This window comes from Rhopilema esculentum, chromosome 14, assembly GCF_057945365.1.
Source record: "Rhopilema esculentum isolate cy_ngs chromosome 14, ASM5794536v1, whole genome shotgun sequence".
Taxonomy (NCBI): Eukaryota; Metazoa; Cnidaria; class Scyphozoa; order Rhizostomeae; family Rhizostomatidae; genus Rhopilema; species Rhopilema esculentum.
This window is the reverse complement of record NC_142828.1, coordinates 4,233,815-4,250,151: the sequence shown is the minus strand read 5'-3', so window position 1 is coordinate 4,250,151 and position 16,337 is coordinate 4,233,815. Positions and strand designations below refer to the sequence as shown.

The 16,337-nt window shown below is 36.4% G+C and overlaps 1 protein-coding gene across 1 annotated transcript; it reads left to right on the top strand.

Annotated features, from left to right (window-relative positions):
• The first annotated feature begins 680 nt into the window (after positions 1-680).
• LOC135696205 (F-box/WD repeat-containing protein 11) lies at positions 681-15,112 on the top strand. The gene is made up of 11 exons (XM_065215513.2): positions 681-1,163; positions 3,704-3,890; positions 4,588-4,672; positions 5,300-5,437; positions 6,686-6,804; positions 7,849-7,954; positions 8,813-8,956; positions 9,941-10,059; positions 10,762-10,824; positions 11,949-12,075; positions 13,034-15,112. The coding sequence occupies exons 1-11, from the start codon at positions 890-892 to the stop codon at positions 13,214-13,216; spliced, it is 1,545 nt and encodes a 514-aa protein (XP_065071585.1). The 5' UTR covers positions 681-889; the 3' UTR covers positions 13,217-15,112.
• Positions 15,113-16,337: the final 1,225 nt, after the last annotated feature.

The following is a 16,337-nucleotide window of genomic DNA, read 5'->3' as shown; positions in this document are numbered from 1 at the left end:
ATTAGCTGAATTTGCAAGCTGTATAATTTTTGCCAACGTTTATGGGATCCAAAAAATTCATTGTTAAAAGCTAGGTTTCTTGTATAGAGTGCCTGATCTTAATTTCAGCACAAGAACACGGTAAACCCCAGCCAACAAGAGCACACTTTTCTTCTTGATTTTTAATCAAATGTGTATATGGTCAAAGGCTCTTATTCTATATATTTCTTGCTTTTTATAGCAGTGTCAGTGTATATTTTTTGCTTTTGGGGGGCATCCAAATTAACATGTAATATGTTAATGCTTATGTTCAATATCGTGGATAAACAAGGCAGTCTGTGGGTTTTTAAATTGTTAGGTTCTTTTTGGCAGGGGTTTGCTGTATTTCAAGACTTGATACCTATTTGTGAAACTGGCCTCTCTTTTTCGAAATTGAAGCTGAAAGTGAGGCTGTGACATCATTTCTCTCTTCTTCGGGAAAACGGGGTAATTGCCAAATACTGAAGAGTAAATAATGACTGATTAGAGAGTATTTGTTTAAATCATATTCACCAGTCCAAAGTTAACATTTTATTGCTATGAATAGAACCTTGTTTTTTTCATCTATTTCCTATAGCTGTCAAATCTGTGTGTTTGATGTTGTTAATAACGACCCATCTTACCCCCTGCTTCACTTTGTGACGTCAGATCAGATTTCTGTGAGACACAATGTTTGGCTTCAAGAGTGAACGGGGAATGGCCGAAGGTGTTATGCGAAAACGGATGTGGCTAGGCTTTCGTTAAGTATTGTCGCTCGAAAGTGCAGCGACTTCGATTTTTTTCATCATTACAGATGCAACTGCATTAATAATAACGGGAGATAGACTTTTAGTACCGACTCGCCGAGTTATTGAATGCGAACTCTTAACAAATGGTGAAGGACCGTAGCATGGATGTGGACATGACGCCTTCAATCATAGGATCTGAATCGAAAAAGAAGAATGAAAGTCTATCACGCTCATCTTCTACCTCAAACTATGAGCAAGAAAAAGACTTATGCTTCACTTATTTCAATGGGTGGTCACAAGAAGAACAAGTTGAGTTTGCAGAACAAATGTTAGGACGAATGACCCACTATCAACACGGACAGATAAACGCCTTTTTGAAACCAATGCTACAGAGAGACTTTATTTCGGCACTTCCAGGTAGAGTAATGTCAATTGAAATGGTAGAAGTCAGTTCTGAATTAGTTTATTTGAATTTCAAGATCAAATTTAATACGTTAATCTTGTTTCAAATCGATCAGGAGAAGTGTAATTTTTACAAGCATCTGCTATCATTGGCGTGTTAGATCACAGAACTGGCCTAAGTTTCTGCAATAACGCAACGTCTCATATTCCACGTAGAGCGTAAAGCGGACAATATAACCAGACAGTTTATTCTGCCGAAGATATTTCTGAGGGTGAAAGAAATATCGTCCGAGTGATTGCTTTTTGTAGCAAAATCCAGAATAAAACTCTTTTAGAGTGTGTTGAGCTTAGGCCTGGCGACATGAAGTTTTATTGTTTGTTGTTATTTTGTCTCATTATCAAGAAAGTCCTTTGATTTACAAACTAACCCAAGTTTGGACCGCAATTTTTAGAAATACATTTGAAGTAATATGTGTGATTTAAAAAAGGGGTGCAATTACGAAGATACAATTTTTAATGAATAATTTTATTGGAGAATTCTCACGAAGCTTGGGAGCATCATAGCAACACAAGATACACATAAGCAATTTAATAATATGTTAAAACTTTAGTAACTGGAAGAAAATATTTATTTAGCTGCCAAAATTTCTGTAACTAAACGATGAAGAATTTTGTGAACGATGAAGTGCAATGTATTTTAATAATGGAATTTCTATCAATAATAATAGTTTGAAAAACCTCTAACATAAGTCTTACACACATATTTGGTTAGTGGCCTATTTTTTAATAAAGTTCATGATACTAAATAGTTAAAATATACAAGTGAAGTATACCTATGTTTATGCTGAATGACTGTAAGCAGACAAAGTAGGCAGTGGTCTTAGTCTAGATCAGTTGTATGGAACAACAACTGCGACAGGCACTTAGATGCAGCAAATATGGGGTAAATAGTATATATATTTATATATAAAAACATTTTTGATGATTTCTGAAGTGGAAATTTTGGTGGTTGTTAGATCGAAAGGCCCCTGCCTTTCCAAAGCCCCTAAAGCAAATAAATATAATGCTTGAAGCGTATGATGATAATTTATTGTCATAGACTTGTGAGTTTAGGTTTTTCTAAATGCTCTTCAGAAAATTCAAATCAAGGACTACATTTGATTACCAAGACAGTTTATGGAGCAATTTACTGCTTTTGAAAGAATTAAGAAATTTGCATGTGTGACTGACTAATTTTATAGTCATGATATATTCTAATCGAAAACTAAATATACATATAATGATGCAACATGATGTTCATTAAGAGTTAATCCACTTTTTAAGTTTTGTCCAAACTGTCTCAAAATTGTTGATTCCTATTAATGTGGTATCCATATGTTACCCAACCCAAATTATTTTGGATTTCCACTTGCATTTTGATCTTTTTGAGGTGAAAAATGATTCCTTTGTGGTTTGAGTTTGCTATTAACAGATTCTTAAATAGTTGCTTTTATGACTAAATGTTTGCCATTATTACTTTCAGTTTGACTAAGTTTAATTTTAAGATATTGACTTTCTTAGATAGGGAAGTGTTGAAAAGAACACAGCTTTTCGACTATTGTTGGATCGCTCTAAGGAAATAGGTGTTAAGGTTTAAATTTATGCTGAAAAAATACATCATTAAAGAAAGCAGTCATAAATAATAATAATAATAATGATAATTGACAGTTATACAGGATAATAAACTTGGTCAGTTTGCGCAGAAGCTGCTATCAGTCAAGGTCCTGTTAAAATTAAAGTTAAAAAGAAGGTTAGAAGATGTCAAATTTCAATATCAAATTTGAAAATATCTAAAAACTACATATTTAAAAGTTAAAATTCACTGTCAAGTTGATTGTATTATCTCTTGAAATTCATTATAGACTGTTCTTGTTTCAACACATCAGGTAGTTTGTTATGTAATTTTGATCCCTGAAACAGGAATGTCTTTCGACCAGTTTCTGTGCGAACTTTTGGGAGCAAGAGTTTTGTTCTTGACAAGACTTTCTTGTAGGTCTTTTCAAGATGCGTTTTCATTGTCAAATTTTTGTCCATGGTAACACCTAGGTATTTGTACGAGTCTGATTCACTGATTGTCTTTTCGTTCAATGAAAGTCATTCTACTCGGACTTAGCGAGTTTGGAATGCGAATGTTCTGCTTTAGATATTTGTATACATATTTCAGGAGGCAGTTTTAAATCATATTATTCATTTTTAGAACAAAAATGCACATATGTTGTTAGATTAACTATCAATTTAAAAGAAATTTTCTGTATAAATCTCTTTTAATTTGATAGGCTTAAAGTAAGTTGAATGAATATCATGTAGAATGGCTGGCTACTTAAAGGAACAAATATATTTTGAAAAATCCAGTAGTATCATGGAATTAGAAATGTTGGTCAGATAACTATTTTTGATGCTTTGTCAATCCTTGAATTCATCATTTCCTCATCCTTGTTAAATATGGCATAAAGTACCTTGTTGATTTTAGACTTCAAGGATCTACAAATTGACCTGTAATTTTCTTATTGTTTCAGAACGTGGCTTAGACCAGGTTGCTGAAAAAGTTTTATCATACCTTGATGCTGTATCTCTACGAAATGCAGAGCTTGTGTGTAAAGAATGGTATAGGGTAATATCAGAAGGAATGCTGTGGAAAAAACTCATACAAAGAAAGGTGAAAACTGATCCATTATGGCAAGGACTTTCAGAAAGAAGAGGATGGTAAGAATTTTAAATAGTTAAACATGCTTTTCATAATTTCAGTGACATCTTATTGAGTGCTGGTTTCGAGATATTTCCACAAATTTGTGTCACTATTTTTTTAGGAGTAGAAAGAGTCTGAGTTATTTTCTTATGTCAGGTTCTTGCCATTTTATTATCTGTCTTCTTTGGTATAATCCTATTTGCTCAATAGATTTCCCTTTGGCAACATATTCTTGTACACCCTACATAACAAGGATGTTATGAAAAAATTTAACTGAAATTCTAGCGGATTTAAACTTGGTGCCTTTCAGATGTACAGATTTATTGGTTTGAAAGGTCTTGTTATTAAGCTATGCTTTGATGCCAATGCCTTGTGTTATCCACCGTTTTAGCAAATAAAGCTTCACTGTGGATTGCACGAGGTGTTCAGAAGCATTTTTCATAAATTTGAATGATTTTGGAAACATCTAAAAGATAAAATAATTTTATGAGGTCATTTGTCAAAAGAGGTCTCAAGAGGAGGAAATTGAAAGGGATTTTTTCATGAATTTTTTATTGTTTAGGCTGGAGTGGAATGTAAACAGGTAACCTGTTAAATGATAATTTTGATAGAGTAAAAAAATGTTTTTCCTTTAGAGGAGGCTTTTGTGAAATCATGTTCTTTGCTTGATGAGAAAAGCGTTTTTAAAAACTTAATGCTTTCTTTTCTTTGCAGGAGTCACTCACTTTGGAGAAGTATCCCTGGCTATGACCATACACATTATAGAAGACTTTACCCAAGTATTATAAAAGATATTGAGGTAGAAATGCACTTGATTTTTTGTCTACCATACAATTTTGTTGCTATTCATGTGTGTTTCTAAGTGACAAATGCAAGAGTATATGTCCTTTTGTTGTGTTGCAGAGAGTGCTCCTGACCTCAGCTATTTGAAATTCAATGATAAAAGTAAAAACATGTTTACATAAATGTGTTATGTTTTATGTATATATATATGTGTGTGTGTGTGATATAAAATTTATGTAGGGATGTTGTTTCTGATACAGGTACAAATGTGATAGTTAATTTATGCTAGGCAAATACCTCTGTATTTTATGAGAAGGTATGCTAGGATATCTATTTTATGGAAACAACCTCATTTTGTAATGGCTACAAATAAGAAAAACTATAAACATCTCTTATCTCTCCTCATTTATATTCAAATTAATTATAACTATGAACTGTCTAAAAGTTAATGACAGTTTTAGCTTTTCTGGGGTTTTAGCCTGGCCCCCACTTGTGTACAAAATGAAAGACATCTTTTGTAGCGAGTTTTTATCTACATTTTTGTTAGATCCCCTGATATGACTGATATCATTATTGTAAGAGCTCGTATGATGGGTAACCAGAACATCATTTGCAACTGTTTTAATCTTTGTACCATTTTTAGTCCCTAGAATTGAATTGGAGAAGTGGAAAGCACAGTCTACAAAAAATAGTTTGCAGAAGTGAAAATATAAAAGGTGTTTATTGTTTGCAATATGATGAACAAAAGATTGTTAGTGGGCTTCGAGATAATACTATAAAGGTGAGGATAACCTTAAATCTTATATATTTTTCCTGTTGATGAATTGGTGGCAATGCTCCTTGTACCTCTTAACAATGGGGTGCTATTACATCAATTTGTATTTCAAATCTTCATTGAATATGCTTTCACCTTAATCTTTTCTGTAATAAGAGAAGAGTTTCATACAATGGCTTGTTTCAGCTATGCTTCAAGAGATTACATAAATTTGGAAAGCTGCAAAAGTAAACTAATTTGAAACTTGTTTATATTGATTTGTGCTCATTTGATCAAGATATCATTTTAATTGCATATAGGTCAAAATAAACTTCTGTCAAAATAAATATGTTTTTTACTGCCTTAACAGAGGGAAAATCAACAAAGAGCAGTAATTTATAAAAAAGTTTTGTTTCAAAGTCGCCAAGACCTTTTGCTATATAAAAATATGTTCTGAATAACTATAGTTGCTTCTATCAGAAGGGTTATTATATGCAAAGCAATTCAAATATTTCTATTTACAAATTTTCAAGCTATTTAAATCAATGAAAAGTTTTTTAGGGTATCTGTTAACAGTGCAAATTGCAATGACATTTTTTATAGTGTCAAAATCATCATTTGTAAACAATTCACAGTTGCTCAACATATAAAATAAGTTAAAAAAATCAGCTTTTTGAATATTAGTGAACTTTACAAAATTGTGCTTTAAAGAGCCGGAAGAAAAACTGAGAGCTCTTATTTAGCATTCAGAGCTGTGTTGCTTAACTCTCTTTTGCCTAAATAAATTTTTTTATTAATTGGGTTGGAATAGATTGTATTAGTTTGGAATCACAAATATCTGTAACTGAATATGGAAGCAATCACTGTACCTTGTTGTTTTGTCATCATCTTATTGTTTCTCATCAGGCAATGGTGTTATACAGAAGCAAGTATTATTAATAAATAATGACTTTCTTTTGGTAACATTTGTTTTATCATAAAATAATTGTAATTGTGCTTGAGGAGCATTTTGGCAGCTGGAAACTTTAGATATTGCTGTTTGGCTGTAATTGTTTCTTGAATTTTTAATGTTTTTGTTTTTCAGTGTTGTTTAGTGTTTTTGATAATTGGCTTTATTGTACAAATGACAACTTGAATAAAGCTATGATAAGTAAGGAACAAACACTCCACAGATCTTCTTTGCCAAAAAAAGTTTGAATCAATAAAAAGATGTTTATGAGCAGATTTGAAATCTTAAATCAGAACCTGTTGTAATTGGGTTTTGTGTTTTGATAGATATGGGACAGAGAATCACTGGAGTGTTCAAAAGTGTTGACAGGTCACACCGGGTCAGTTCTTTGTCTTCAGTATGATGAAAAGATAATAGTGACAGGATCTAGTGATGCAACTGTCAGGTAAACAAATCACCATTTATCAAAATCCAATGTTTTGTGCCTGGTCCAATTTGATGAGTTGTCTTGTAATAAGCTAAAGCAAAGAGCTTATTGTTTTTATTGGTTTTAATGTTTTGATCATGTGATCTGAGGTATGTCTGAGTGTTTGTATGGGAAAATAATGATAGAAAGTCATTGCTTTTGCACAATCTGTTAAAAGCTGGGGGGGCCTTCTATTTCCTAAATACACTGGCCAGATCACCATCATCATCATCATCATCGAGTGTGGTCTTCCCCCCGAAAGTTGACAACCAGATTCCTCCACAAACTACGATTTTCAGCCTTTCTCTTTATTTCTCCTAAACTGGTAGATGTTACCCATTGTTTGATGTCATCGGCCCATGTTCTTCTCTGCTTACATCTGTCTCTTTAACCATCTATGTATCATTCCACCACCAGCTTTGCAAACCTACTGCTATACTCACTATGGCCTTCATAGCTCATCTTTCTTTGAGCCACTGACACAGAAAAACCGTAAATGACAATGCAACAATTGAATGACAAGTGCTTTGGTAACAACCTTTGAATAGACAAGTTTTATGTCTATTCAAAAATTGCAAATAGAAGAATCAAGATAATATTGAATAGTGGAAACCCTTTTCTTTTTCTCACTAGTACACTTTCTACCTTCTTTCTCTACCATATTTGACCCCAAATTTCTTTCATCTAGCTATAACATGTCCTTCCATTTGTGCAAATAATCACCTCTATTCGATTTTCAAATGAATTTTATCAACAATTTTTATGAAATCGTTGCTTGCTTCAGTTACAGAATTAAGGTAAAGTACCAAGTTTAATTATTTTAGAAGATACGATGCTCTTGTTTGAGTAAATTAACTGGGAAAAGTGTCTGATGTTCTGTTAGGCCCTCTACTTGTTTATATTGCACTAGACAGTTTTTTATATACTTCAGTTATTAATTCAGTTATTTACTCATATATCATAGTTGTTTACTTTTTATTCACTTTATGTTTAATAATTGTTTGCTATTTTATTTTATTGAAGGATTTGGGATGTGGACACAGGTGAGATGGTAAATACACTGATACACCATTGCGAAGCCGTGCTTCACTTACGGTTTCAAGATGGCGTCATGGTCACTTGCTCAAAGGTAAGGATGTGTCGTTCTCCCTGCATTGAGTTTTAAAAATGTCACAACTATAACCACTGCCAATCTATGTCTTTTATGACGTCATTTTCCATGCATATATGTTACTTGACGTCATTGGCGTTTTAAAGTAATTTTTACGTCACAATGGAACATATTGCTTTTTTCTTAATTGAATTGAAATGTTAGAAGTCTACAACGCTATTTCAGTTTTATGTTTAATTTTTAAGTAATTTAGAGCTTTGTGGCGCAATAAATTTACATTTATAGCACAAAAATTATATAGCTTAGACTTGCAGCTTTGAGATTCTCAATGTAAAATAATTTTAATGTTGGGGGGAGGGGGGGTTGAATTACTTTTGTTAAGTCCGAGCATGGAATTTTACAGGGGCTAAATAGGGTATATTTTTGTCCATAATCATTTTCACTCTTCCAAAAAGATAGGAAGCGACGCTTACTATATGTTGTTTATGTCTTCAGATTGGTAATGGTCTAGTCGTAAAAGAGTTTTGGTCCTTTCACAGCCTCCCCCTCCACTCCACTCCACTCCACTCCACACCCCTCCACTCCACTCCACTCCACACCCCTCCACTCCACTCCACTCCACACCCCTCCCCTCCCCTCCCCTCCCCTCCCCTCCCCTCCCCTCCCCTCCCCTCCACTCCACTCCACTCCACTCCCCTCCCCTCCCCTCCCCTCCCCCCTCCCCTCCCCTCCCCTCCCCTCCCTCTGTGACAGTTTTATTTATCTTTATTTCATATCATATTGCGTATATCACAAAGAGATCCTTTAGTTATATGTACCTGTCAATTCGGAGAATAGCTATTCCTGTACGTAAACAGTTCCTGATCTATGTTCTAGGACCGATCGATTGCCGTATGGGACCTGACGTCACCAAGTAAAATCACCCTTCGTCGTGTTCTTGTCGGGCATCGTGCTGCAGTTAATGTTGTCGACTTTGATGACAAATACATTGTATCTGCATCGGGGGACAGAACAATAAAGGCAAGTGATTTCTTTAGATTAAGGGATTTTGCTTTTGCAGTTAAAAAACTCTTAAGAAAATGTCTGCTATCAGCGGTTTTAGGGAGTGCGGGGCCAAAAACATCTGTGTGGCCCGTGTTCTTTACACGCTTTATATTTTTCTTAGTTGCCTTAAGCCTTTTTTTGTTAGGTAGCCCTCTTGACTACCATTAGCGCAGAGGCTATTACGCCCTGGATCCCCCGAAACCGCCGCTGCTGACTGCGGCGAAATCTCTGTACAAAGTTGAATTACGTCTTTAAGGTCTTAAAAACATGATCTCGAAATATGTGTAGCATTTTTTACTCTCTGTGGTTTCTGTGGTGTCGTTGGTTAAGAGTTTCAACAGTACGTATGATAATGAACTCGAATCTGCCTTATTCGACAATAGATAGCAACCCCAGAGAAAAGTTTTTATGTCAATTATAGCCCTCTCTGCAAATTACCACTAATTAATACTTTGTGTATATTTATTTGAATTTTTTGTGGTTGGGCTTGGCTCATGCTGTAAGGGATTGTGGGTAAGGTTGTTTCACAAAGCCAGCAATATGGCAGCCCGTTGCTTGGTTCCAGACCATAAAACGCCGCCTCTTTCATTGCCACGTCGGTTATAAGTGGACAATAGCAATTTAGTATTCGCTTTCCAGCAGAAAACATGTCTCCTGTTGTCCATGAGTAAAATTTCTTCAACATTGGCAATGCCTGGTCTTCTTGCAGCCATTCTATTTAGTTCTAAAATAAATAGTAACCTGTCCTAATTGTTTGGGGCTCACGCTATCAGCACGATAAAGCCAAATTGATTGGGGAAGACAACAACTACCATCATGTATATGAATAATTGAGAATGATAGCATGATACAGAAAAAGCAACGTATCCACTCTGATAAATGTTGCCATCTCCCTTTCGTTTTGATGCAGGTACAGATTCTGTCTAGTAAATACTAAACTCAATCCTCCTCCAACCGTAGGTATGGAATACCAGCACGTGTGAGTTTGTTCGCACACTGAACGGCCACAGACGCGGCATCGCATGTCTCCAATACAGAGACCGTCTTGTTGTTAGTGGTTCCTCTGATTACACCATCAGGTGGGTACTGAAAATTACAGTTAAGCTTCAAGCCATGGAGCCTACTGGCATCCGGAAAATATTTTTTGCCTCGGTTTCCTGCCTTCGTTCCAACTCTTGCAGAAGCAACAGGCACTCTTCTAGGACATGACCCACTAAGAGATTAAGCCTTAATTATGTTTATCAGCCTTTTAATGGGAAAGATGCAAGAGGTTGACAAAAGTGAATATTTTCAATGAGTGTTCTACTTTTCCACTTTTGCTCTTGGGTTTTCATGTTATTGGAAAATGTTTTGTTACTCGCAGGATTCACAGATTCACGTCCATAGTTCTGTAAATCGTTGAATCAGACGCCACCACCCCCCCCCCCCCAACCCCCAGGAGTTGATATCTTTGAGGTATTTTCGAAGGGAGGTTCAATGAGAGAGGGTTAACGCTTTTTTCAAGTCCACATCGAGAAAAGACACATCTGCAAGTAAATATTGACCATAAAAACTGTGTTGAATATGTAGTTTATCACCGACTTTAACCGGATATTGTAAAAATTCACTTGTCACGATAGATAGGGACATATCCTAGAAAGGGGGCTGCTTTAAAGGTTGCAGTACGACGATTCCTGCTGTTCAGTTATTTCTAAATTTACATTAATTCGTAGTTTCCTGGCAAATTTAAAGTAAACAATGAATACTTTGTCTATTTCTTTTCATTGCTTAATTTCTCACAGACTCTGGGATATCGAGTGTGGCACATGTCTGCAAGTTCTCGAGGGCCACGAAGAGCTAGTGAGGTTAGTATTACGTTGTGATTGCGCGATATCGTGTGACGAATTGTGCATTAGAGGAGACGACCCTCTTCTTAATTCACTGTCACTGTTGTTTAAGAACTTTCCATCAGTACAATTCAACTTGAATTGCTAAAAAGTTGGCAATAAGTTCCCATCCTGCTCTTCGTTCATCATTTTCCTTGAAATTTCCTCCCCGGTCTAACCATATTCTATATAATGTTATTCTAAAAATTTACAGTCAACCTAGTGTAATTCGAGCACTCTGGGGAGATCGTCATAATGTTCAAATTAAAAAATGTTCGATTTATACTAGTTTTCAAAAATCCTGGATTTTGCCTCAGTTACCCCCCTGCATGAGCTGTGTACCTTTATCTATATAATCATAATTGCACAACAGTTGTAAATAAAGGAAAAACTTTTGGCCAACCTATTTGGACTTTTGTAAGAATGCAACACAAAAATAGGCAATGCCGTTAGCATCCAGAGCTCGGCACGGGGCAGACTAAGATTCCTTAAACTTGGCCTTCTAATCGCCTCAACAAATATTGAAGAAAATGGCCTAAATAACAGCCGAAAAGTACAATATCCTTAAAATGGAGAAATGTAAAGACAGCATGAAATGTATATCACGATATTTTTTCTTAAAATTGGCAGGAAGTTCGAACTAGAAAGGTTTTTTTGCCTGAGGGGACCAATAAGATTGGTGGAATTCGGAAAAGCTCAAATCACAGAGATTCGAGTTACAGATGTTTGTTAAGAGAATTTAAAGGCACCTGTGAATTTTGCTCGAATTAGTCAAAGTTCGAATTAAACGAGTTGCAATAAGACAGGGTCGACTGTATATTAAAATTTGGAGCTATCACTGGATGCATGACTGACCACGTCATAGCTGTTAACGTCAATTCAAGTTGCATAGGGTATTTTTACCCAGTCTGCTGAACCTGCAATGTTGTATCAAGAACCCGCTATTCTACGTAACACAAAAGCTTTAGGAAGATTTATCAACAACAGAGAGGAGCTTGAATTGGTAGATTATGGTAGAATGAGCTGTATTGAACTGCAGTTTGTTGTTCTGGGCACTTCTTTTTGGGTTCTGAGCGATAACAGTTTTGTTGTTTATATTCTAGATGCATCAGATTTGACAACAAGCGCATCGTAAGTGGGGCGTATGATGGTAAAATCAAAATATGGGACCTACAGGCTGCTCTTGACCGGAGAAAACCAGTCTCATCATTATGCATCAAAACGTTGGAGGTATTTTCCTGTCATTTGCTTTGTTGTTATTCAACTGATAAGGAACATGCAAGGAAATAACATTCTTTATTTTGAACAACCAGGGTAAATCAAAATTAAATCGATTTATTACAAGTAAATTAGAGAATATATAGGTTCTTAAGAGGAGACTTGAGGCTGTCTTGCCAACGTTCATGGTGGACTGAACCTTGGTGCTCTTTGTTTCTAATGTGGATCAATGTCATCTATGTTGAGTTATATTTGTAGCTCGCATCAGAATTCTATAGTCCATCAAAGTTTACATTCTTTACCTTATTTTTCGCCTTATTATTGCACTCATCATAAACTTGCCAGAGCACCAATTCTCTCTGTTGTTACTTTTCGCCTTTTCTTTTTTAGTTTGATTTTTATAATGATTAGATACAGGTGTGAATTATCCAACGTTAGAAGGTAGCACTGCGGTCATGAATCACCTCAAACCTAGTTTCCATTCCATTCTCAAAATAGTTAATGCGTATTGTACTTGATTACATTCTTACCAGACAGGCTTATGTTCACACAAATCTGAAATGGTCTTTTGGTGAACTTCCTTACTTCTTACAGTACACTTGGTAGTAGAGCCCAAATAACTGGGGGTGGGGGGAAGGGGGGGAGAGATAAGAGAATCTCTGTCTCACTCTCTTTCGCTACTCTCTCCAGATTTTCTCCCTGTAAATTTTCATGGGTCTTGATACCCAGGGTAGTGATCCAGTAGATGTAATAGGAGATGTCTGACACTGTGGATCAAAATAAAGCTGCGGAAACAGGATTTCAAAGTAGAGGGGAAGGGGTTTGACCTTTGGTGATATGGGTTTTCGAAATATCATATTAAATTTTGTTGTTTTTTTTAACATTCCTACCTAGATCCTGGGCGACATTTTATCGCTCTTTCACAGGATTTCAAAATATTTTTTCCTAATTCAAGTTCTATTTTTTCCAGGAACACAAAGGTCGGGTGTTCCGGTTGCAGTTTGACGATTTTCAGATTGTAAGCAGTTCCCATGATGACACTATCCTTGTGTGGGACTTCCTCTCTCTTCCAAACGAGCCTGCAAAAGCGGGTGCTAATGACTCGTCGAGGACTTACACGTATGCAAGTAGCGGCCGTAGTCTGAATATATAAATTTATGTATATAAATATATACATGGGTTGTTAACGGGAACATAGACTTGGATCTGAAACGAGATCAGCAGAAGTGCTTAAAAGATACTGGTTATCACTTTTTACCTATCGTAAACTTTGAGACTTTGGCCTCAGTTACCAATAAACTAGGCGTAAGCGCGGGCCTACACAATCCTTGTCAAATTGAATAACTGCACCTCGACAAAATCTGATTATTTGCCCTGAATTTTAACTGTGCTGTGGTTTGATTAGAATACGTTGCATTAACGCTATTGTACGGGAGGAGGCGCAGGAAAATGGAAGTGGCATTTTGACTTGGTATTGAAGCCTAGTTGCTGCATCTATAGGATAACCCATTACTTCGCTTGTACTCTGAAGGCAGTGCATAGTTTCAGTTTAAATCTGAGCAACAGACTCTCTTGTTTAAAACGTTGTTAAACGATCTTTAACCTCCTTTGTTTATTTCTAACCTACAGTCTGTTTTTGACGAGGCTTGTAGCTATAATAAGATTTTTTAAATTTTCCGTGATAGACAACCATTTTAGTTGTAACTTCCTCCATTAATTCTGAATTTGGACAACAAAGTGCTATCTTCTCTCAAAGCTCAAGTTTGTTTCCAAGATCTTTAGAGCTCTTAGCACAGGCAACTGAAGAACAACTGGAAAAAACATTTTCCTCATAAAAGATTCTTTGAATAGGATCATTTTTGCACAGGATTATGGTTATCTATACGTTGCTACCGTATGACGTAGCTCTAAATATGAGAATGTGGTCGCCCCATTCTTTTTTGCTGGTATTGATAAACAAGCAGAAATTGAAATTGCATTTAGAAGATACCGACTACTGCTGTGTAAGATGTTTTATTGCCTCATGAATGGCGCATTTATTTTTCTTGTAGTATTTATGGCGTGTTTACCGATTGCTACTGGGAGTTAAAACTTGACTAAACCTGTGTTTTCATAAAATGTAGGGTTATGTCCTGTTTCTTCGCTACCTTTTTGTATTTTCTTTATGCAATACTTGATGCAACCTATCCATAAAGGAATTGCTACCCTCCCCCCCCCCGAAAGCCCCTGCTGAGAGTTTATCGAATGGGTCATCCTGTTATTGCAGTCAGAGAATGTGCATTTAAGTGAACCATTACAGTTTTTGCTATTTTCCTATAAGAGCTTCGATGGTGTGTTGTTTAGACTGATTTCACTTGTTCGTTTGAATAGCAAAATTTTTGAACAATAGAATAGCCGTTTCCCTACTCTTTTGTTAAGAATGTGACCTTCTTGTCTCGCGAATGTTTTCGACTCAGTGGCGGACACTTGGTAGGGGCGAGGGAGGGCGACCGCCCCCCCAATACTTTAGAGAACAATGGACTTTTGTTCTAAAACAATGGGAAATGTGACGTCATCTTATTAAAACAATAGGCTTGCCCCCCCAATATTTGACCAAGTGTCCGCCACTGTTTCGACTACTGAGGTACAATGCACAGCCAACAAGTTTAGGATGTCTGGTATTTTCCCGGCCACCCAGTTCTCCCCGTCAACCCTGCAAGCCCACCAGCCTACTTTGAAAGCAGTCGTTTGGGTTTAAAGTACTGTACTGGTTAGAAACCCTTCACAAATACTTACCGTGCTTCGATTCGTGCTGTACCTTCTTCTAAAAAACTGGTATCTCGTTGGCTTTTTATGCGGTACTACACAAACTAGCCTCTCTAACTTCAACTGGCCTGCACGGTAGTATAGTTGTAATCTAGTAGCTTAGAATTTTGTAGATTCTACGTTGGTACCGATGGCGTAGGTGAAAATATCTCGAATGTATTGTTAATTGAGTTACTTACAGACGTAATTTTTGGTCCCTTTATGACCTTGTAGGTAAAGCTTTACATCTCTTTAGGAAAGATAAGGGTCATTTTGTCGTCATTTGTGTCTTTTCTTTAGAAGCCATGGTTTTTAGTAATAACAAAAAGTAGTAATAAAGCAGCCAGGTATCCATTCCGGGGCGGTCAAGTCACTCAGCCTGAGTTTGGTCTAAAATCTGTTCGGATATTGAAGTCACTCCTGAACATCACTGATTGTGCTTGCTAGCACATTGGCATTGTAATTGAACAAATATGATTTCGTGAAAACGCCAGATTCTAACCAAAGGCTCTAACTATTCATCTAAAATGCCTTTATAAAGTGCATTCCCAGTCTACTCTGTTATAAAGGAAATCCAGGAGAAGCGTTTTCCCGAACGTGGGTGGCAATTTGATGAGACCGTAGGGATAGAGCGCGTTCCCTCATTTATCTGCCATATATTGCTCTTTTTGGCTACACATTATATAAAAATGGATATATCTAAAACCACATCTATTCCGAGGCGGTTAATTCAATTAGATTCGTGTTAATTCAATAAGAAAAGTGTGTAAATCCGAGAAGCTTAGACATAAGTCAAAGAAGGCTAGAAAAGGCAATGTCAGACAAGATATGTGTTGTGTTCCGGCTGAGTGACTATGTTTGGAAGATGTTTGTGAGAATGGTCCCATGTGATGTTTTTTGGCAACTTCAAAGCAGTTGATAGCTTCCCATGAGAGTAGGGCCTCCATGTCAAAAAGAGTTGTTTAAGGCCTAAGGTAGCAGTGTTTGTTGGTGCAGGATCATTCTGGTAAGTGTGAGCTTGAAACTTAAAAAATATTATTCATGGTTTCCGTAACGCATGATCCTTTGTGAACGATAGCCTAGCCATCTTTTGTCAGTCTGTGCTCCAGGCTCTGTAAGAATTTGTGTAGGGCTTTGACCGTACAATGTCTGCCAAAACTGGTTGAATACTGAGCAAGTTTGCTTGTGTTTTAGTACATCACCTCATTTCCCTTGAAACAATGTTGATAGTATCGACAAGTCACACGGAGAAGTTTACTTCTTACTTAATCTCCTTTGTCTCCTTTAAAGAAAGCCAACTTTTTTCCTATGAAGGGGAAGGCTGCATTTACAGACGTTATAGTGTGGTGGAATTACGATTTTACCCGGACTGTGGGGAATCCAAGACCGCGTTGGTGTAAATGTTTATTCCCTGTGACACACTAAATAGATTCACAAAAAAGTGCGTCTCTTTCAATGCTATGATAAGGTACGTTTTCCAGCTAAGGCCC